At 33.3% G+C, this 22410-nt stretch overlaps 2 protein-coding genes across 2 annotated transcripts; one reads left to right on the top strand and one right to left on the bottom strand.

The window, feature by feature from the left end:
• The first annotated feature begins 220 nt into the window (after positions 1–220).
• LOC115972397 (inositol-tetrakisphosphate 1-kinase 1-like) lies at positions 221–1913 on the top strand. Its single transcript, XM_031092677.1, has one exon. The coding sequence runs from the start codon at positions 431–433 to the stop codon at positions 1499–1501; it is 1071 nt and encodes a 356-aa protein (XP_030948537.1). The 5' UTR covers positions 221–430; the 3' UTR covers positions 1502–1913.
• Positions 1914–14977: 13064 nt separating this feature from the next.
• Positions 14978–16622, bottom strand: LOC115972014 (transcription factor MYB39). Its single transcript, XM_031092152.1, has 3 exons — positions 16324–16622; positions 15446–16186; positions 14978–15273 (listed from the first exon to the last, which is right to left on the bottom strand). Exons 1-3 carry the CDS (start codon positions 16584–16586, stop codon positions 15237–15239), a joined length of 1041 nt encoding a protein of 346 aa, XP_030948012.1. The 5' UTR covers positions 16587–16622; the 3' UTR covers positions 14978–15236.
• Positions 16623–22410: the final 5788 nt, after the last annotated feature.

Below are 22410 nucleotides of genomic sequence, written 5' to 3'. Positions count from 1 at the left end.
ACAAGTGGTCAAGTGCAGGAGTCAAAAAAAGTCACACTTTATTAAATAATTAAACCCAAAAACAAACACACGCACAGCTTGAATCTGATTCCTATTTATTTATTTAATCAAAACGTTGACCTAGAGAATAAGCCACGTGTGCGGCACGAATCAGCATAATCACGTAATGAATATGCCACGTGTCTTTCTCACAAACGAACCCTGGTTAGTTTATCAAAACCCACACCTTCCCTCAACCCTAAAGTCACCCCCCAACAAAGCATAACGGCCTCTCTTCTTCTCTGTTTTTCCTTCTCTGCCATTTCCGTTCTCTCTCCCAAAGCTTATTTTTAACACTACTCATTTTTTTCACTCTCTCTAAACGACTCGCTGTTTTCGCAAACTTTTACACACACTTTTTGTTTAATGTGTGCGTCTACGACAACCAGCAATGACTGAACCTGAACGCGAACGCGAACGCGGACCACCGAGATTCACCGTGGGCTACGCTTTGGCGCCGAAGAAGCAAAACAGCTTCATCAGAGACTCGCTCGTTAATCTCGCGAGATCTCGCGGGATCGATCTCGTGAAGATCGACACGACCCGACCTCTCGCGGATCAAGGCCCGTTTCACTGCGTGCTCCACAAGCTTTACGGCCAAGAATGGAAGGAGCAACTCGGCGAGTTCCGACTCAGAAACCCTAATGCCGTCATCATCGACTCGCCCGACGCGATCGAGCGGCTCCACAACCGAATCTCCATGCTACAGGTCGTTTCGGAGCTCGAAATCGAGTCTCGGAGCTTAACGTTTGGGATCCCGAAGCAAATCGTTATATACGACAAGGAAACTCTCTTCGATCAACAATCTTGGGTGGCTTTGAAGTTTCCGGTTATCTCGAAACCCTTGGTCGCCGACGGGAGCGCCAAATCGCACAAAATGGCTTTGGTTTACAACCACGACGGCCTCAACAAGCTCAAGCCCCCAATCGTGCTCCAAGAATTCGTTAACCACGGCGGAGTCATCTTCAAGGTCTACGTCGTCGGCAGCCACGTACAGTGCGTGAAACGCAAGTCGTTGCCGGACGTGTCGGCCTCCTCTTCCTCGACTTCCGGCGACGCGGCGGTGCTTCCGTTTTCGCAGGTGTCGAACATCGCCACCGACGAGAAAGCGGAGGAGAAGTACTACGAGATGATGGATTTGGACGACACGAAGATGCCGCCGCAGGAATTCATCGAAGGCATAGCGAATGGGTTGCGGGGAGCGTTGAAGTTGAACCTGTTCAACTTTGATGTGATTCGAGACGCCAGGTTTGCGGAACGTTACTTTATAATTGACATCAATTACTTTCCGGGTTATGCGAAAATGCCGTGTTATGAGACTGTGTTGACGGATTTCTTCTGGGATTTGTTGAATAATTCTAGTAAGTTGAATAGTTTTGATAAAGAAGAGAGCAATACTTGTTGTGGGGATGGGGATCTCAAGAGAGAGAGAGAGGATAAGGAAAATTCTATTCATGTTTGACTTCATTGTTAGTGAATTTAAATACCCAGTCACTTTGCTAAAAAGTCTAGTGACTTTGGGGGAGCATTGAGGATTAGGTAGGAAAATGGGTTTTTTTCTTTTTTGGGTACAATGGAGATAAGGAAAAAAGACTAGGTTTTGAAGATGGGATGGTTTTTTTTTTTTTTTAGCCTCTTGACAACATTTAACATTGGTGTTTCGGTGTTGGTGACGATGCTGATGATGATGATGTATATTCCATTCCGTTCGCAGTTTTAGGTACTTTCTCAAATACTTTTTGAAGTTTTTAGGGAGGTTAAGAAGTTGTGCTTTGAGGCTCTTTTTTAGTCTTTCCTTGCTTGATAAATGATAACTGATCTTAGTTTTGTGATTGTAGCACCTTTAATCAATGGAAATTTTCGATTTTGTCAAATGAGAGTTTCAATTTAATTTTCTCTTGCCCTGTTTGTGGGTTTCTTGAATTTATCATTTTCTTTGTATATTGAACTGATTAAATTAAAGAAAATTGATTAATGTGGGTTTACTAGGTTGGATGTTAAGGTTGCTAACTTCATACCATGTTGATATTACTGTCAAGAAAAAAGAAAAAGAAAACGTGCAGGAAACCTTTTTATTTATTTATTTATTTTTGAGGATAATCTGAGAATCAGATTCCAAGAGACAGACTTAATTTTACTATGTTATGCATATCTTTGATTTTAGGTTAAATGGTTATTCATTGGCTAAGCTTGTCTTTCATGATTTCACATATGGTATCCAATAACACCTTTTCTACTGTCCTTTTACTGGATTTGAGGATTAAATTGGCAAGTGTATGTACAAAAAAACTTCGGTTCATATTGTTCAAATGTATGTACCTTATTTGTACTCGCCAAAAATAGTTTTCCTAATTTTGGTTGTCATCATATTTTGGACAAAGTTGTTGATTTATGGGCTACAATGTGGTACTTTATGGCCAATAAGCTCTGGCTCAAATAGAACTTACTCCTTAGTATGGGTAGAGGGTGACGTCTTGGGTTCAAAACCTAGCAACTGCATGTGTAACGTACCAATTAAAAAAAATGATTTGGTACGTTATGATGAAATCTTATTACTAATTCCATTTTGCTTATACCATCTGTTATGCAAATATTTATGTGTGATTGCATGGATTTGGAGAGTTCTTTTGAGAGTGCACATGGATGTCTTGAGTTCTTTTGGTAATAAAAGATATAAGAGTTAAATTTTTTCCTTGCAAAGAAAATTGTTAATGAAATTGAATTCCAGATAGCATGTCCAGGTGCAGCCCTTGGAGTGGAAGTTTGGCTTGCTCATTTGTAATGCTATATTTGTGGTCCATTGAGTGAATGCCTAGAAGGGTCATAGATGTGCATTTTTGGATGGAGGAATTGAGTTAGTTAGCACAATAGTTCTCCTGTTTGCTTTTCTTTACCTAATGCAAACGTATGGAGGAAGAGAAATAATCTTACTTTCAACAACATGGAGATCCCTATTCTTCAGCTCAAATCAGTGTTGTTGAGATCATCGTTTGAGTGGTCCTAAACCCTTAGCCATATCAATGAGCATACAGTTTTAGATTATATATTCTTTTTTTTTGGTAGTTATTTGTTTATGTAATTTTTAGTAGAATTTTCTGTACACAAAATAAAATTTGTACATGAGACTGGAGTGAAAGGTAGAATTATCTCCTTTATTTTAATTAAATTGTATCAATTGGGTTTGCAGAATTAGACTGGAGTGAAAGGTACGAGGGTTAAACTATTGATGATATCTTTCCAGTGACCTAGTGTGGGCTAGGGATTATAGAGGTGCCATTGTTGCATTCTCATGACTTACCTAATTCAATGGTGTTTATCTGTGGAGAAAGAGCTTGAGTGCTGACATTATAAACCTAGATAAAAGATATTTGGCCTGCAGGCTTATTTGTTGGTTGGTGTGATCATTGTCTACAGTTATATTTATTTGTAATGTACTTTGCTATGTCCTATGACCCATATTTTGAGGGGTTTACCAGCTTTAATACTGATTATTCTGTTCTGTATTAGTGTTTAGATCCCAACAAATCACAATGGTGTCAAATTTCCAACACCTTGTAATGTTTTCTGATTCATAAAACTTTTTGGTGTTTGATTAAACACAACGCTAGCTTTTTCATAGACTTATGAAACACTTGTATGCATTATTTGATATATGTCTTACATGTAGATAGTGTAATATGATGAGTATTTATGCCTTCCAGCCCCCGCTTGTAGAATACTGTACTTGTGTTGGCTTTGCAATGGCTTATTGCCTGGAGTTTAAAGATGATTTTTTAATGTTATTGAAATGTTAGATTGAATTAGTAGACGTGTTCAAAGAGTGTCCCAAAATTGTTGGAGTCCATTTATACAAACACATGTATGGCCGTATGGTTGAAATGTCATGGCCACAAATTCTGGTAGAGATATTAGTGTAGGAAAGGTGATTGGGGTAAAGTTTAAATTGAAGTGAATACGTAGGACAAATTGGGGAATTTGTCTGCATGCGAGTGTGGAGGGTTTAAGGTTAGGTCTGTTAGGAGAAGGTGATTGGGGTAAAGTTTAAATTGAAGTGAATACGTAGGACAAATTGGGGATTTTGTCTACATGCGAGTGTGGAGGGTTTAAGGTTAGGTTGTTAGGAGAACTTGTAGTTCTGGGGTTTAGAATTGTTGAAGAAAGGATTATGGGGTTGTGTAAGAATTAAAAGATGGTTTGATGAGTTATTTTGATGGCTATTTGTTAGACGAAAGTATGTGGAGTTTTAGGGTTTTGATAGGTAAAAGAAATGACTTGATTTGGGGGTTGTAAGGAAGAATGTAAAGATAGGATTTTATGATGTTCAGGGGCTGTATGAATACCGTACCCGTGAACAGTATTACCACTACAAGAAAAGAACAAAAGATGGAAGAGAAGGAGAGAAAAGAACCCACAAAGGCCAACATGCCTCAATGCTCAAAACACTCAATACTTTTGTTAATCAACATCTCTCTCTCTCTCTCTCTCTCTCTCTCTGAGTAAATTGAGAACAAATATATATATATATATATATTTTTTTTGACTCAGAAAATACAGCCTAAGATGCTTAGGATCTCCTTGAAAATTCTCGACTCAATTAAACTATCAAAATATTCTTAATTTGCTGGAATCACTGAAATTACAAATTTGCCCTTGACTACAAAATTGACCATAACTAGTAAAATAAAAACCCAATTAAAAAACTGTTTACAAAAGAATCATAGCCTTGAATACCACAACTTTTACTTCAATTGTACTTCACCTGTGGGCTCCATGAAATACGTCTTGAATATGAAAATTTGTGAAGTAATAACAAATTAATCTTACATGGCTGCATCAAATGGTTATTCCCCTCCCTCCCCTTCTTTTGGTTTCATGTCAAGGTCAGAGACAATAATATTCAAAGGCACATAATGGGGTTGTATTTTGATCGAGTTGCACTCTATCATAATTGACAGGGCTTCATCACTTTATGTGAATTCATTTAGGAATCCAATCCTTTAATTTGCTGACACTTACTTGGGTGATCATAAGTGTTACTGTCATCCCCCATAAGTGTGAGGTGGTGGGTAAGGTTGGGGGGTTCAAGTCTTGTGAGTGTATCATTCTCAAAAAAAAAAAAAAAAAATCTTGTGTGTATATTTACCAAGTGAAAAAAGAGTGAGATTAATGGTTCTTTTTGTTAAGAAAATGAATAATATGTAGTGATTTTTTTTTTTTAATAATTGTATTTTCCTTTTTTTGGATTGACTTGAATGGGGTTCATCTTGCATTAGGTTTAGTTACTTCAGTTCCTTTCAATAAGCATCTTAATGGTGCATTCATTTGCCTTGGTTTTCTGAGTTGCGCTAGCTTTACTGAGAAATTGGTTTGTGAATTGAATCACTAATTGATGTTCTGTAGTTCAGGAAGATCATTTTTATTGGAATATGTGGAAATGTGATTCATTGAGAGTCAAATTCTGTTGTTATCAACACTAATATGATACAAGCCTTTAAAATGATATGGTGAAAATACAATGGAAATCTTTAACTCTTATCTTGGGTGATTGCAAGTGGCACTGACAAGTATGAGGTGGTAGTTAAGGTTGGGGGTTCCAGTTCGTGTCTTATGAGTATATTTACTAAGCAAAAAGGAAGAAGTATGATATTAATGATTGTTTTTATTAGAAAAAAGAATAATATGTAGTGATTATGGTGATTGTTTCTTTTTATTAATTGTCTTTTCCTTCATTGGATTGACATGAATGGGGTTCATCCTGCAGTTGACTTGAATGGGGTTCATCCTTTCATAAGCATCTAGTAGTGCTTTCATTTGATGCTTTGTTTTTACAGAGCATTGCAGTTCAGGAAGATGATGTTTATTGGCAAATGTGATTCATTGAAAGTAAAATTCTGCTGTTATCAATTCTAATATGATGGAAGCCTTTAAAATGATTTAGGGAAAGCACAATGGAAATTCTAACTCTATTAATCTCTCTGGCTCTTAGTGAAAGGAAAAAGAAAGTAAGTAAAACCCTAAACCTTGAAACTTTCATTCCTTAATGCTCCTATATCTTTCCTTTATATCCCTTTGGATAAACTGGCTGTTGACACTCTATTATAGAAACTTTTATGGACTTATCCTGAAATTTATTCTAAATATACCTTATGATTTGTTGGCTAAACCCTTCCTGTGGTGCCCCCTCTGCTGTTTTAAATCCAATGGAAGCCTTAGGCCGAATCATCTTTAATATTGACAACTGATTTGTGTATATAAGAATCTCTCTACCCTGCCTCTGTCCCTATAGTTGTTGGTCATGATTACCATATGGCGTGTGTTTATGTTGCTTGCCCCTCAAACTGGAGTGACCTTGTTTGTAAATGTATAAGATTGCTTCAAAGAAGGTTTCTATTAGCATTTGTTTATGTAATATTTCCGTAGGTGAAATGAGGCCTGATGGTTTGTGGTGATACAACAATGGTGTTCATGATCAAGATTGCTTAGTGATTGTGTTTCGGTATGTTTGAAGTGCCAGTTCAATCATTGGTAATATCTTTTGCTCGATGAAGTTACCATCTCCTAGTTGAGATTCTGGGTCTGAGTTGGTTTCCAGATTTCTCATGCATGAACTATTTCTATAACTAAAGATCAGAAAGTACAGCTAATTCAATCTCACACTTGCTATCGTTCTTATCAGTTTGTATGTTTAGAGATCTACGAAGTGACTCCTGAACTATTTTCATTTTGTATGTTTAGAGATCTATTTTCATTTTAATACTTGAATATACTGAACTATTGCTGTATAACAATGAAGTTTTCTTCATCTAGCCTGTTCATGTCATAGATTACATGTCATTTTACCTGATTTGGTTTTTCTGATTGTAAATGTTACGTGGAAGTCATTTCTAGGAAAATGGTGATTAAGAAAACTGGGGAGTAGCCCATCAAAAAAAAAAAAAAGTGGGAAGTGGGTTGGGAATTCATTTAGCCAACCCAATCTAGTTGGGGTTGTGTCCAGTGGTTTTTATGAGTTGTAACATAGTTCTTAATTAATTACGAAAAATAAAAATACTAAGACTAAATAAAACAGGTTGTAATTATGTGGATGAAGAAAATTGGAGCTAAGGACTTAGGAGGGATAAGAAAAGAGGGTTTTGTGCTTCATTGGTCTTGGGTGAAATTTAGAATTCCTAATCAGATAATATTCTGCTTGGTTGAACTTTGAAGATGAATAGAACCAAGAAATATTCATACAAGTTGTTTAAACAACACAACACGTATTTCTACAATACTTTTTCACTCGCGTATTTTCACAACACTTAAAACAATGTTACTAGAACAACATTACCAAATGGTCCTAGGTTATTGAAGTGGTATTAGATCCTAGGTTGAATACACTGAGATTGAATATGCTGGGTGAATTTGGGAACAGCTGCAAACGAGATTTGCTCAGGATCCAAATATTTTTTGTTACAATTCTAAAGGAAACACTAAACAGCCACACACGAATTGACTTGATACTTGTTTGGAAACAGCGGCAAACAAGACTCTAGTTGAGTTTTAATAAACACAAAATATAGGGTTAAGAGACGGCTTTATGAAGAAAGGTTGATTGGGTTGAAAATGTTATAAACGTGCAAAATATGGAGAAAGAATTTGATGAGCTAAGAGCATCCAGAGCAGTGAAACTAAAAATTTAGCTATTTGGTACCACAAAAAGTTACTTTATTTATTTTAGTTACTCACTTTAAGGTTGATGTCTTGATGGTATTCAGCCCTCTCAGGAAAGAAAAGAAAAAAGTCCATTGCAATATTAGGACTTTGCAAAAAAAAAAAAAAAACTGTTTGGGAAAGTTTGTTGGGACAAAGCATTGGGTTGAAAATGTTATAAACTTGTAAGATATGGAGAAAGAATTTGAAGAGCTAAGAACATCTACAGTAGTGGATCTATTTTACCTACTCACTTTACAAAACATCTAGCAGCAGTGGATTTATTTTAATTTTCAACACAATAAAATAATATAAACATCACAATAAAATAATATATCCATTCCAATAAAATAACATATTCATTACAAAAAATAACAATCACAACCATTGCAACCGTTACCGCTGTTACTACCGCCGTCGCCACTGACTCTTCCACTGCTGCCGACTCTTCCACCGCCACCACCAATCATAAATTATTCCATAGTTTTTTATTTATTATTTACTAAAAAGGAACCAAAGCCACAACCACAAAAATACACAATCTCAAACTAAGTCTACAAAAATTAGGTCTACAAATTGCACAATTTAGACTTAATCCACATACAAGTCTAGAAAATTTAGGTTTACAAATTGCACAATTCAAATCAAAATCCTATCATTTGCCTAGAATTTCCCAAGCAAATGACAAAATGAACCTTCTCAGTAACAAATTTTCAATTTTACAGTAACGAATCTGAAGTAACTAACCTCCCTCCTCTTACGCGTTCGAGTCCAAAGGTCTAACACGTGCGGCGGCGAAAAGATCCTCTTGAACTCTAAACGCACCATGAGCACACACAATTGCGAAGCTGAGCATTAACACCGAGATAAGGAACGATCCATGTGGGGACATCCCTCCACCAACCACAACTCGTCACATGGGCGAGTTGTGGGCAAAGTTGTGTAATTGGGTGTGGCACCAGAATTTTTCTGTACTTTTATGTTGGTGCAGTGAGATCTTAATTGCAGCTCTGCTACTTAGAATTTTTTTTTTTTTTTTGGAAGCATGTGTCTTCTTCTAGGTAATGACAAAATTATTTTGTTAAAATTTTTTTAAAGGGTTGGGTTGTTTGTTTTGGGTAAAATTGTTTTATTATGCTTATTTTTTTTTTTTAGTTTTATTATTGGTAATTTTTGTTGTTGGACTAATTTTTTTGAGTTTGTATATTTTATTATAAATTTTAGATTTATAAATTTTTTTTATGGTCTTTAAAAGGAATAAAATGTTATAGTTACAAACTTTTTTACAAAGTGTTGATATGATAAGTAGTTATTAGTAAGTAAAAAATTGGTGTAAGATGCGAACCAATAAGAATTTTCTATCTTAATAGTTTGTAAAAATATTGTAGAAAAGTTTGTGGTTATAACATTACTCTTAAAAGAATTGATGATATTGTTAAGGGGGAAAAATATAATTTTATAAAACAATATTGCTAAAATTAGTATATATATATACTAATTTTTTTAATAAAAAAATTAAAAAAATTGGTTGGTTTCACAAATAAATTTACATTTAACACTATCATTGTTGAGGCAAAATGGCATGTTGGGGTATCAATGAGATTCTATGTACTGAAAAAGTATTTTATAAAACGGTTTTATAAAACTTCTCCTTTACATCTTGTGTAAGTCCTAAATGTGTTGGCCCCACTCCCAAACATATGAGAGTTTTTTTTTTTTTTTTTTTTTTTTGGGAAAAGGTTTCAATCTATCTTGTCCGTTCCTGATGATAGCTCTTTATTATCAGATCAAGACATCAGTTGATTTTTTATGTAGGCGGGGATTGAATCCCAAAATTTTTATTCAACTATTAGGGACTTTACTAATTAAGCTAACTTGAACTTATTAATTGAGAAATTATTAAGTTCACCATGAAGACTGCTAAAATAGTCTTCCAACCAATAAAAGACCGTCATATATACATATGCAAATGTGACATTACATGATGATATTCTTTTTATACACACACATACATACATGTATACATACATATATATATATATATATATATATATATATATATATTTTGTGTTAATAAGAAAGCTAGCTCACCACACTTGCATGAGTGGCAATATTTTATTGGTTGGAAAAACGATTTCAACAATCATTTTAGTGTACCTAATAATTTATATATATGAAGCGAAAAGATGGTCTTATGAAACCGTCTTATCAAAGACTCCTACAATCCATCATGAAGTGACAGTCTACCAATGAATTCTCTAGCTTTTACCTTTTAAAGTCTTCAAACCTTTAGACCATAAGGAACCAATGATCGATGCCTTTGCGTGCTAATGAAACACAACTTGATCTTGTATGAGGACTTAACATTCCACAACTGAAAGTTGAGCTGGAGATGCTCGGTGTTTTTCGTAAGCCTTGTTCTTAGCATGAACTCCTTGGATTTGCTTGTTTCATCAGAAAATGTTTTCTTAATAGGATTTTTTTTTTTTTTTTTTTGTTGCTTTAAAAATATTTTTCAATGTTTGTTTTTCTTACATTTTCACTCATTTTATGGTTTAATTTTTTTAAAGAATTGGAAAAGAAGGGGGAAAAAATAGTAAGCAATGAAGATTGATACGCTAAGGTTTTGTTTGGTTGGAAAGATGAAAAAATAAGAAGATAGAAGAGATTTAGTTTTCTCATTTCTCTCATATGTGTTTAGTTCGGAAAATGGATCTCTCATTTGTTTAGTTGAGAAGAAAAATGAGAAGATAGAAAATGAAGTTGATATATATTGACTCATATGTCCTTATTAAAAAAATTGTGCTCAATTAAAAAATAAACAAACAATCAACCAAAAAAAAATCTGACCAAGTTTATTAAAACAAAAATCATGCCCAATTAAATCATAAATTAAAAGCAAAGAAAAAAAAATGCCCAGTTAAAAAAAGAAAAAGAAAAAGAAAAAGCCATAGCATACAGCCATACACACGCCCATTTAGCGATGATGAAAAAAAAGAAAAAATGGAAGAAGAAGAAGAAGAAAAAGCATCATGTTACTTTGCGGCACAAAGATAGAAGCTGACAAAAACAAATGAAGAAAAGACCAAAACGAATGAGAATAAAAGAAGCTTGTAACAAAGAAGATGGTTAGTTTTGTAAAGCCAATTGAACAAGTTTTCACTCTTATTTTCTCTCTGTTTTGGAAAGACTAATTTTTGGTAGGCCATGAGAGAAAATGCCTGGATTTTACAAAAGTTTTCCAATCCTCTCTCTCTTACCGACAAATACCAAATTCTATTTTCTCTCTTTTTTTTTTTACATTTTACTTTATCATTCCTAGTCAAAGACAGCCTCAAAGAGTGCTTGAATGAGAGGTTTGAAGTCTCCGTCCTGTCACACTACTACTTGAAAAAACAAAACCAAAAAAAAATCTTCCTACCAATTAGAGTGTTAGACATGCCCCCTCCCTTTTCCCCTCCTCGTTTTGATATGCTATTCTATCCTATTCTCTTTCACGGTACCTCTTTGTCAAGATTTAAGAAGGTTTTCGAACAAACATGTAGAAAATTGAGATATCAAAATTTTTTTTTTCCTTCAAAAATGATTTTAAAAAAGGACGTTTATCAGACTTGAGATGACAATTTGGGTCTCTTAACTCTTATATATGATTATTATTCCTTCCTAATCATGAGACAAACAACATGTAGAGACCAAATGAGTCTTTTCTTGTTTATTTTGTTCTTTTTTTAGTACCACTTTTTAATTCGTTAAAGCTAATTTTTAATATTTTTAATAAATTATTCAAAGCCAGCAAAGAGAAACATTCGCCTTGGAATAATGTTTATGGTTTATATTTGCAATTTTTTTCTTTTCTTTTCTTTTGTTCTTCCCTCTCTTTGCTATAGGTGCTAATATTTGGTCCTCAATGGAACCAAATTTCCTCCCAAGCATAAACTTTCCTTTCCATACCATAGGTTTAATTATATTTCCAAACCGCTCTGGCATTTACTTGATAAGATCACAACATTGCTCAAGTTTGTCTCCTTTGAAAATGATTAATTATCCTACAGAGAGATGGATTAGTTTTTACTACTTGTGCACTAGTATTAATCTATCCGTGTTTCTGTCACCAGTCAAATAACCTTGCAAGTAAGTCATATATGATAGAGATTGACATAGAAATAAATAATAATAGACGCATAGTTTAATTTCTCTTAAGCTGGTGAAGACGTATAAGGTGGGATCACTTAATTGTGTCTCTCTCACTTAATTACTAGTTATTGAATCTACGTGGTTAATTAAATCCACATCTCTCTCTCAAGGTAGCAGTTCAAAGAATAAAAATGAACTCAACTTTGGGTGGTTTGGTTAGTAGGTAATTGTAGTTTGCAACAGTCAGTGACTTGTATTATACGTAAATAATCTTTATATCTCTCGGGGTAACAATATATAACTAACAATCTGACTTTAATATACAAAACTTATACCACTATCTAACAATGGTTATGATCATTAATGTCATTGAGAAGCCGCCTCTAGTTAGCTCTTTTTCTTTCTCTTTACTTAATTTGTTTCTTCCTTTGATGTTACACTGTAAGACAGCATTAAGAACTGTAAGACACATCAAGGCCAAAAAATTCCTCAAATGGGGTTGAAATGAAGGTGACATGTTTGACTTTGCTATATCACAAAAAAAGTTCAAAATCTTAACTGATAAACTAAACGATTTTCATGTTTAAGAATGCTAGTCTCTTAATAAAAATAAAAACTATAACAAACTAAAATATAATAGTTACATGCATGTATTTACAGTAAAATTTAGATTTGAAAGCATAATTCAGTTTCTAACTCCAAAGCTTAGTGAGATAGTTTAGTCGAATTGGAAATAGTGGTATAAAAATTAAAATCATAAGATTTTGTCAATTTTACATCCATGTGGATGCTGCAATTTTTATTACTACGGGGCTACAACAATAAATGGTATAAAATATTTAAGCATACATTAATATAAGGAAAAAAAAAATACTCCCACTAATTGTACAAACACTAATCTCCAAGGGCCTAACAGCCTCCGAACCCCTAACATAACCAATATAGTAGATCGGGCTCCACTATACATACATCGATCCCATCAATCTAAATTTGATTCTAATTGTTGTCTTATTTTGCACCACATGTTCTATCTAAGGGTTTTTTTTTTTTTTTTTTTTTTTTTTTTTTTTTTTTTTAAATTTTTGTTCTAAGTGAGTTAATGTTGTGCAAAAGACGAAGAACCTAATATATAAAAAATGTATAACTCTTGCATTAGGTATAATTTAAACTCATATGATGATGCGTAAAAAATTGTCAGTGAACTGACGGTCTAAACGGAGGGCTCCTGAAGACCTACAATGATGAACACACTCTCGGAGAGTATCAGTGTGAGGTCAGCGTATCAGCTAATAACCCTCTGATGATTAAGTCAGTACCTCATATGAACACCATAAAACTCAAATGAAAGTTAAGCATAGAAGCATAAGAGCATATATACCAAGGCCCCCTTCGAATGGAGGGGGTTTGTTTTTTATATAGGGCTTTAAAGCTGACCACCTTTCCATGATTTTAGTTACTTTACCATATAGGGAGTGCGATAGGAGGAAATGAATTAATGGCAGCGAGATTCTCAGAGTCTACTTCTCATATTCAGAGGATACGAATAAGTAGGAGGATCTTTAAGTGTGGTGTGCAAGTTATTTTCATGTGGAGATTATGGAGTGGAGGACACGCAAGAACTGGAGAGCCAAGTGTAAAGGATCGTCTGTCATGCCCTACTCGTTTGTCACCATGGCGTGTTGGAAGAGTTGGCACTGGGTAGGTTGCACTGCAAGATGTCAGGAAGGATACCTAATGACCCATAGGTACCTGGCAGCTCATTGATGACATGATGACTCTCATGTGTTAGACTTTTCACATACACAAGCTTGGAGTGGAACATATGTTGTATATTTGCACGACTATGTCCAGAGTCGCCCGTCTACTTGGGTTGTCAAATGACTATGATGCCTATCAGTTGGTGATTTAATTAACCATGTTGGTTGAGTTCTTGGTATCGAATGATTGGGGTTTAGTTGGATGACTAACTTGACTTAGTCTCTTTTTGGCCTTGTAGAAATATTCATTATCACCATATATAAGTGTAATTATAATTGTTTTAATTATACCGTATATATGCATAGATTTTATACTAGTATTGTATAAAAGAAAAAAACCAAATCCCATTAAATTGGGAAGAATACATTAATGGAGGAAAAATTAAAGGGTTGATCAATTTAAAAATCCCAATTTCATTAGTAAATAGGATAAGAAAAAGGGGGCAAGAGTCAATCACCATTAAATTAAATTGGGAAAGGTGAAAGGCTGCCCAAGAAAAAAAAAAGAAGAAGAAAAAACATGGAAATGTCAAAGGAGTGACCAACTATCCTTTTTATTTATTTATATAAGATATAAATTATATTCTAACTTAATCTAAGTGTATATATATGTGAAGATTCCTCTTGGAAACTTGAATCCTAACCCTTGCCTCCCTCCACCTCATAACATAAGAACTTTGTATTTGTGGAGTGATCATCACTACACCAAGGGTAAGTGGTAGTAACCAACTATACTTAATCTAAATTGAAAATGAAGCACCCACAACTAATTAAAAAAAAAAAACCCAAAGGTCAATAAACCTCAATTCTCAAAGACAAATATGACAATGCAATAACTAAATTTGAGAACTGTCTAAATCGCTATTAATTATGTTTATATCAATAAATAAATTTTATAAATAAATAAATAAATAAATAATTCTTGGTATTTGTCACTTACTACCGACTCCTTTTCAAATTGCAATTAATTTCCTTGCCATGTTGTTTTGGATGATATTAATTATCATGGAAAAGATTTAATTTCTTGGAACTACCTGTTTATAGAGTACTGTGTTATTTAAAATTTTAAACTATGTGTATTTGATATATATTTAGATCTATAAAATTTAATCTAAATCATAAAGTAGATTAAATTTCAAACGGAGGAGTATCATTTTCTCAATTACTCCTATTATTAGGTCTTTTGCTTGGATGTCATACAAATGCAATATAACGTGTAACAATTTGCATCTGGAGCCAAATTTTCCATTTCAGAGTTGAACACATCTTAATTAAACATGTTACTGAAAGGAGTTAGCTAGTAGTTGACTAGTTGGCTAGTTGCAAAAGAAACTTGGAGATGAGTTACACACCGAATATTATCAACTGCTCCATAGAAAAAAAAATTGAAAACATATCAAAGGATTCAATACAATGAACAATTTGTAATGAAGAGGTTTACATGAAAACTGTACGTGTGTAGGGGTAGCTTGACACTAGCTGCCTGAGTATAGTGATAAATTATTAAAAAAAAAAAAAAAAACTAAAATACAAGAATAATCATGAATCAAATGAACCAATATATTTCCTATGTAAAACTCATAGATTGATACTTCTTCAAGAAAAAAAGTAGTTGCTCTACCACGACATTGGCGATGGTGATGACGGTGTTAACCTGAAATTAAAATAATAATAAAAAAATGTTAAATTCGCTGCAAAAACAGGAATTATACTATAAATTAATCATAGCATTTTAGAATATTCGTGAAGTTATATCCAATCCATATCTACTAAATAAATAAATAAAAGTAAAGGAATAAAACAAAGTATTAGAGAGTAGAACCTACTCCAATATATCTTTCCAATAAAAGTCACTTGTTTCATCATCCTTGAGTTTCTCCCAAACTTCAAAGCTAGTAGAGGTAGATGATTGAGTTAAGAATTGATTTGGGTCAGTCTTGCTTTCCACTTGGTTGACAGTGTAAGTCCCAGGAGAGCCTGAAACCAATGCAGGCATTGGGTTCTCTGTTTGGTTCTCACATGCTGAACTGCTCAAGCTACTAGTACTGTTGTTGGAACCAAGAAAATCTTCCATGTTAAACTGACCTTCAAATTCTGACGATGAATTGATAATTCCCTGGGAATTACTAGGAGCTTGAGGGATCACTCCCTGGTTCAGATATTCTTGACTTATTAGTAAGGGCTCCTTTTGGTAGAGTGTGCTTGTACCATTGACAAGTCCTTCAAATGGATTAAGATTTTGGTTTTGTAACAGACCAATGTTGTCCATGTTAAGAAGTGTGCTTGTGTTTATAACCTGCAACATATTTTTCAGTAGTTGGATTCTAGCTAGTTGAGAGGCATCTGCTTGTAGACCCAAAGCACTATTCCAAGGACTCAATAAATTGCCAAAGCTTGCAGCACCAAGTAACTGAGAGAGATTCATAAGGTGATTGAGATCAGTTCTTGGCTTGTGGGTGGTTGGGTCAATACCCATTTGAAGAAGCTTCTTTCTTAAGTGGGTGTTCCAATAGTTCTTGATTTCATTGTCAGTCCTCCCTGGAAGTTGGGTTGCAATCCTAGACCACCTGAAACAACAATTGCATATGGAAGTGATTTAGTGGTTAATTATATACTAATTAAATAAGTTGAACTATATGCAATATTTTACAAAGTTTCAAAGGAAAAAAAAAAAATATATATATATATATATATACGTACGTACTTGTTTCCAAGAACCGAGTGAAGGCTGATGATCGTTCGCTCTTCGTCTTCAGAGAACCTCCCTCTCTTAATATCAGGCCTCAGGTAATTTGTCCACCTTAATCTGCAACTCTTTCCGCACCTATTCAAGCCAGCGAGCTTAGGTAGCGATCTCCAACTTCCATGGCCATGACTGTTAATATAATCAGTCAGCTTTTGATCTTCCTCTGGTGTCCATGGACCTTTCTTCAAACCATTCTCATCACAACATGGGGAGCGACCCATTGTGCTTAGACTCAACAATTAACAATGTGTATAAAGTTAAAGGTAGAAGTAGTTTTGGAAAATATGGTTGGGACTTGTTGGTTTTTATAGGTGCATGGGAGATAGATATGCATGATTCAAAGGATGATGTCATTATCATTCTTTTTTTTTTTCATATGATATTCTTAGCTTCCAAAAGCACGGCAATGAAGAGGAAGCCACCTAGCGACCTTTTTGTTTTTTTCTGCAAACGTTAATTAAGAAGCATATTTTCAAATGAATAGCACCAAAATCGGGATTAGGTAGTGCAGGTGCCCTTAATTCATGAAAGACGCCATTCTGATTTCCATTTAATTTGTAAGCAATGATGCTATTGGCCTACAGGGGGTGTTTTTTGGTAAACATTCGTGATTCGTGGATAAAGTTGTTTTGCAAAGGTTGGAGACTATACCTTATCTTTCCAGATTTAAGATGGCCGAGTTATTAAAAAAAGTGACTTCTACTTTTTCTGATATATTTTAAAATTTACCAGTACTGCACTTGCTGGGAAATCTATAGGATATAGTAAAGGGGGTCTTTTTTTTCTTTTTTCTTTTTGGTAAAAAAGAAAAAAGAAAAAAAAAAGCGGGTCTTTGAAAATGGGTTGCCAAAGCCACATGTTTACAGTTAGACCGTGCATATCTTTCATGTTATATGTGCAAAAGACCAAAAGTCAGCGACTCTGAAAATTGTTTAGTCTTTTTAAGTTTATTGCAGGTCATAGATTGATTTGTCCTGGGCCTCTCATATTGAGGCATACAGAAAGATGGACTTGCAAATTGTATACGTAAGAGTGTATATATATATATATATATATATATATATATATATAGACACACGCATAGAATTAAAATTACACTTGATTTAACTTGACAAAAATTATATCATTTGTAGACCGTAGATTTATAATTGATCTAATAGTTAAAAAAATAGTATTAAATGCTAATTGACTTACATCTCATTCACTTAATTAATATAAATTTTGTTTTTCTTTGCTTATTTATTATTTAAATCCTTTTACATTTATTCCTTTTTTTGTCAATGACTTTACAAATATATTTGCAATACTTTTTTTTTTTTTTTTTGAGTTTGTACTACTCTTTTTTTCTTCTTCTTTCAAGCTGGTCATACTCTTATAATGTTATCAATTGTGAATATATATCCTGTCTCCTTAAAAATAAATAAATGGTTAAGTGTTGTTTAATGAGGTTTTAAACAATAAGTTTCTCAAATAATAATTAACACAGATACCTTTTTTTTTTTTTGTTTGTTTGTTGAATGACTTTACAATTATATTTGCAATTCTCTCTTCTTCTTTTTTGGGTGTGCCTAAGTCTGTAATACTCATGTCATTTTCTTTTCTTCTTTAAGCCAGTAATACTCTATTAATTGTGAATATTTTCTTTGCCTTCTTAAAATAAAATAAATAAATAAATTGCTGGGTAATATAATTGTAAACACATATCCACAAAGAAATTTTTTTATTAATTAATTTTGGCTTTTCAAAGCTCAAATGGAGGAAACATTGGCCGTGTCTACCATGCACAACTTTTAAAAATTGGCAACATGCCAACACATGATATATGTGTTTGCATGATCTTTATATTATTCAACTTTCTTAATCCAATAAGACATCCTAACATGTCCAACTTTTATAATAATAAGAAGAAGAATCATCCTTGCTTAGCCACCAAGTTTTTATCTAACCCCATAAAAGTAAACCCATTAGAATATTATCGTAGGATTTTTCTTGAGGATGACAAAATTAAGAAACAAGTTTGGAAGAAGAAATTAAAATCATTGAAGGCCCACAAATGGCAATTAATGGTCATTATATTTGTTCTCACTTGTTTGTATACCATTTGTGTGATAAGACTATAAGAGTATGATTGACTTAAAAGAAAAAAAAAAGATTAAATTCTATAAGGACGTGGTGTAAAACCTATGTTTTGCCCCTTCAATCCCAACATGTCACATCATCTTATCACATATTTAAGAATAAACACAATCACACTCAATCAATTCTAATACCCATATATAAATCCAAACAAATTGAGAATTTATTGAGATGTTATTAGGTGTGGTCGGATGTATTGAATTTTAAATAAAATGCTGACGTGGCAATCACTTATTAGATGGTGTAAAACATGAATTTTTACACCCCATCCTTATAGAATTTAATCTAAAAAAAAAGAGTAGTACGGACTCAACCAAAAAAAATTTGCAAATATATTTGTAAAGTCATTGGCAAAAAAAGGAATACATGTAAAAGGTTTTAAATAAGAAATAAGGAGAGAGAGAAACAAAATTGCTATTAATTAAGTGAATGAAGTATAAGTCAATTAGCAATTACTGCTATTTTTTTAACCATTAGATCAATTACAAATCTACGGTCAACAAATGATATAACTTGAACATATCTCATATATATATATATATATATATATATATAGCACTATAAGCAAATGATTCTTAAGATTGTTTCCCCCACAAGTGATTTACAAATAGCGACCATTGTTTGCCATCAACATATAATGAATCATTAGTAGGTAGCCCAAGACAGTTTACTCGTAAGTACTTTGAAGTTGCAGACACAACAATGACGTGCCACACAAACACATATGTATGATGCAAAAACTGAGAATTCATGTATATTATTGACAAACATGGTCGCTGATCTTTGTCTTCTTATCTGTATTGTGTCATTACCAAATGTTCTTTTAGATATTCTATTGTGAGGGTGTTTTCCAATGTTGCTTCATGGAAAATCAGTATAAACGTAATTAATATAAGCTCCTTAATTATTTTTGTTCTTCAAATTAATACACTTTTCTAATCCTCATTCTCTCATCGTATTGGTCATCATTCTTGTCTTTTTCTTATTATTTTTGACATTGTTTGAAATGGTATATGGTACTATTTCTGAATCTCATACATTTCTTAAAAGAACATAACAAAACAAAGCAGTCTCTAACTGCTCTATCAGCGTTTTCCCATTGCATTGTTGATCTTCCATTTACCAAAACATCTTTTTTAACCTCTGGGATGCCAAAGAGGCGTTTTAATTTTTACCAAATAAGTTTGAATTTTATTCAATTCAACATATCGTAAACAAAAAAGTAAACATGCATGTGATGAGAATCAATGCAAATCATAAAATAAGTTCAAATCATATGGTTGTCAAACTGTTAAGTAAACCTAAACATAAATTGATATAGTCAGGGAAGGCTGCACTACCCCATGTAAGTACAAATATTTGGAACTTGTAATATATTTTTAATTATTATATCACCTTTTGCCATTGAGGAATGAGAGAATACTCTTTAGCATTGCTGTATTTTGCTATTGACATTTTATTCATTTTTGAAACCTTAACCGGGGTCAATTTTTAAGAAATAGAGAAAAACTTTAATATATACCACAGAGCTAACTCGAATTTTGAAAGATTTTATTTGCATTCCAAATTGTACATATTGACCTCAGGTACCGCACTCTTTCAGAGTCTAGTTAAACATACTACAGATACAGATACAGATACTTGGTCAATTTGTTATAATTTCTTTCTAACAAAACCAAACATATGCCGAACCATAATGTTTAAGTTTATGAGTATTTGTGCAGTTTATATTATATTAATCATTTACTCTTGTCATTATTATTTAATGTAAGATTTTATGTACATTTGTACACCCTACGCATGTAATTTAGAACAAGCTAGATGCGTATCTTAGGATGAAGTGGCAGCAATCTAATTTGCAATTGTACACATGAAGTACACTTTGTCCTTGGACCAATTTAGAAGAAAAAAATAAATTGGGCTTATTATTAGGGTATGTTACTTAAATATTTCCCAAAATCTTTGACTATTCCTAGAATATCTTAGTTGGTTTAGAGTCTTTAGACCTGTTTATAATAAGGTACTAATCTCAAGGTTTTTTATACAGCTTTCAAAGGGAAAGACATCATAACTAGCACTGGTCAAGTGGGCGAGATAAAGACAATGAGACATGCCAAGCTTTTTTCAACCTTGTTACCTCACTGCCTTCATTGACAAGCCTATTGTATGAAAAAAATTTTGAATAAAAAAATGATAAGAAGCCATGGTTGAATTGGAAAGAACAATGAATTTAACCAGTTGACTATAAATGTCATGTTGTTTCTAAGGGTACTTTACTTATCAAACTTGGTTTCCTCGCATGAAAGATTCTTCTCTTGGACTGCTGTTGTCATAAATTAACACTTGCACGTTTCTTCCGATACTAACAAGAGTAGGAGGAACAAAGAAAATAGAAGATAGAAATAACTAAGATCTTATCTCTTTCACATCCAAGAAGCTTCCTGAAAGTTAATTTTTTCAAAATGCTATAGTGTTTGGTATGGCTAATTTGAATGAATAATTCCATTTGTAATTGTCTTTAACGGTATAAGATAAACAATTATCATGTTACTAGGAAAATATCACAAGAGATGTATCCTTTTTCCCTGGTATTATTGTTATGACAACTGCTTCTATGTTTCTTTGATTAGATACATTTATAAATCTGGTAAGCAGAATAGTAGTTATACTTTTCCAGTAATATAATAATCAGTAACTCAGAAGATTTGTTTGTTAAATTTCCAACCAGAGTATCTGGAACAAATGTCAAAACTACAAAGCTCTCCTTCCTCCTAGGTATTAAATTTACATTGGTAAGAAGTTTCATAGCTAACCTAATAACATACTAATATTTTCTTCTTGGAAGGGGATTTGAATCCAAATTCTTCTCATTTGGAGAATCAAACAATGTAATGAGCCACAAGTGTCTAAGGCTTAATGGCATAAAGTTGATTTATCACCTTTTTTAACCTTCCAAATTTCACTTTTAAAATTATGTTTAGAAGTATCTGGTACCTGATTGTTCATGTTTGGTATAGTGTTGGCAAATTCTATGATGTGTATCTTGTTCGAGTTGTAATCGTCTAAACACAAGTACAAGAACAAGAGTTCAAGAATTAGTTAAAAGAGAAAGAGATCTCTAGAATTTAGACTCAACTTTGATTGAGTCTAAATCGATTGGGTTTGGCCTCTCAACACACCCTCAATTGAGGCTCACTTGATCGAGACACAAGAAACCCAACTTTTAACCAAACCCATTAAGCCAACTGTTGAGTTGGAAATCATACCCAACAAACTAAATTGTATAAGGGCACATAAGAGTTGACTAATTAGAGGTTTTAAGAGAATTGTGTCATACAACATAAAGAAGAAAACCCTAAAACCACATACCAGTAGTTCAACAAGTGAATCTTAAGATGGTGCGTTCAACTTGTTTGAACAAAAACAAATTTTTAGATTAATCTTGGCCTCTTAATTCAGGTTATTTGAGATGGATGTCAATTTGTTGTTGTAAAGTTGTTGCTGTTATCACAAGAAGTGTTATTAGACTTCGTAGACTAGGGTCTGGAGTCTAAATATATAACTTAATAGGACTTTTGAGAAATGCACACAAATTAACAAGAAGAGGAATGAGAAATCTTTAGAGACTAAAAGTTTTTTTTTTTTTTTTTTAATTAGAAAAAAGAGACAAAGTTCCTAATTGGCTTAGAGCATCCACAGCAGTGGCGTCAAGTTTTTAGCTTTTTAGCACTACAAAAAATCACTTTATCTATTTTACATTCTCACATCCAACAGCAATAGTTTTATTAATTTAGCTTTTAACACAATAAAATTATATTTCATTCAACCACCAAAACACAACCACAACCACCATCAAAGCCATAGAAATCACTGCACAGAGACATGGAGAGAAAAAGTAGTGTGAATGCA

The sequence above is a fragment of the Quercus lobata genome, chromosome 12, assembly GCF_001633185.2.
Source record: "Quercus lobata isolate SW786 chromosome 12, ValleyOak3.0 Primary Assembly, whole genome shotgun sequence".
Classification (NCBI taxonomy): domain Eukaryota; kingdom Viridiplantae; phylum Streptophyta; class Magnoliopsida; order Fagales; family Fagaceae; genus Quercus; species Quercus lobata.
Note: the sequence above shows the minus strand (reverse complement) of the source record. Positions and strands in the feature narration are given on the sequence as shown.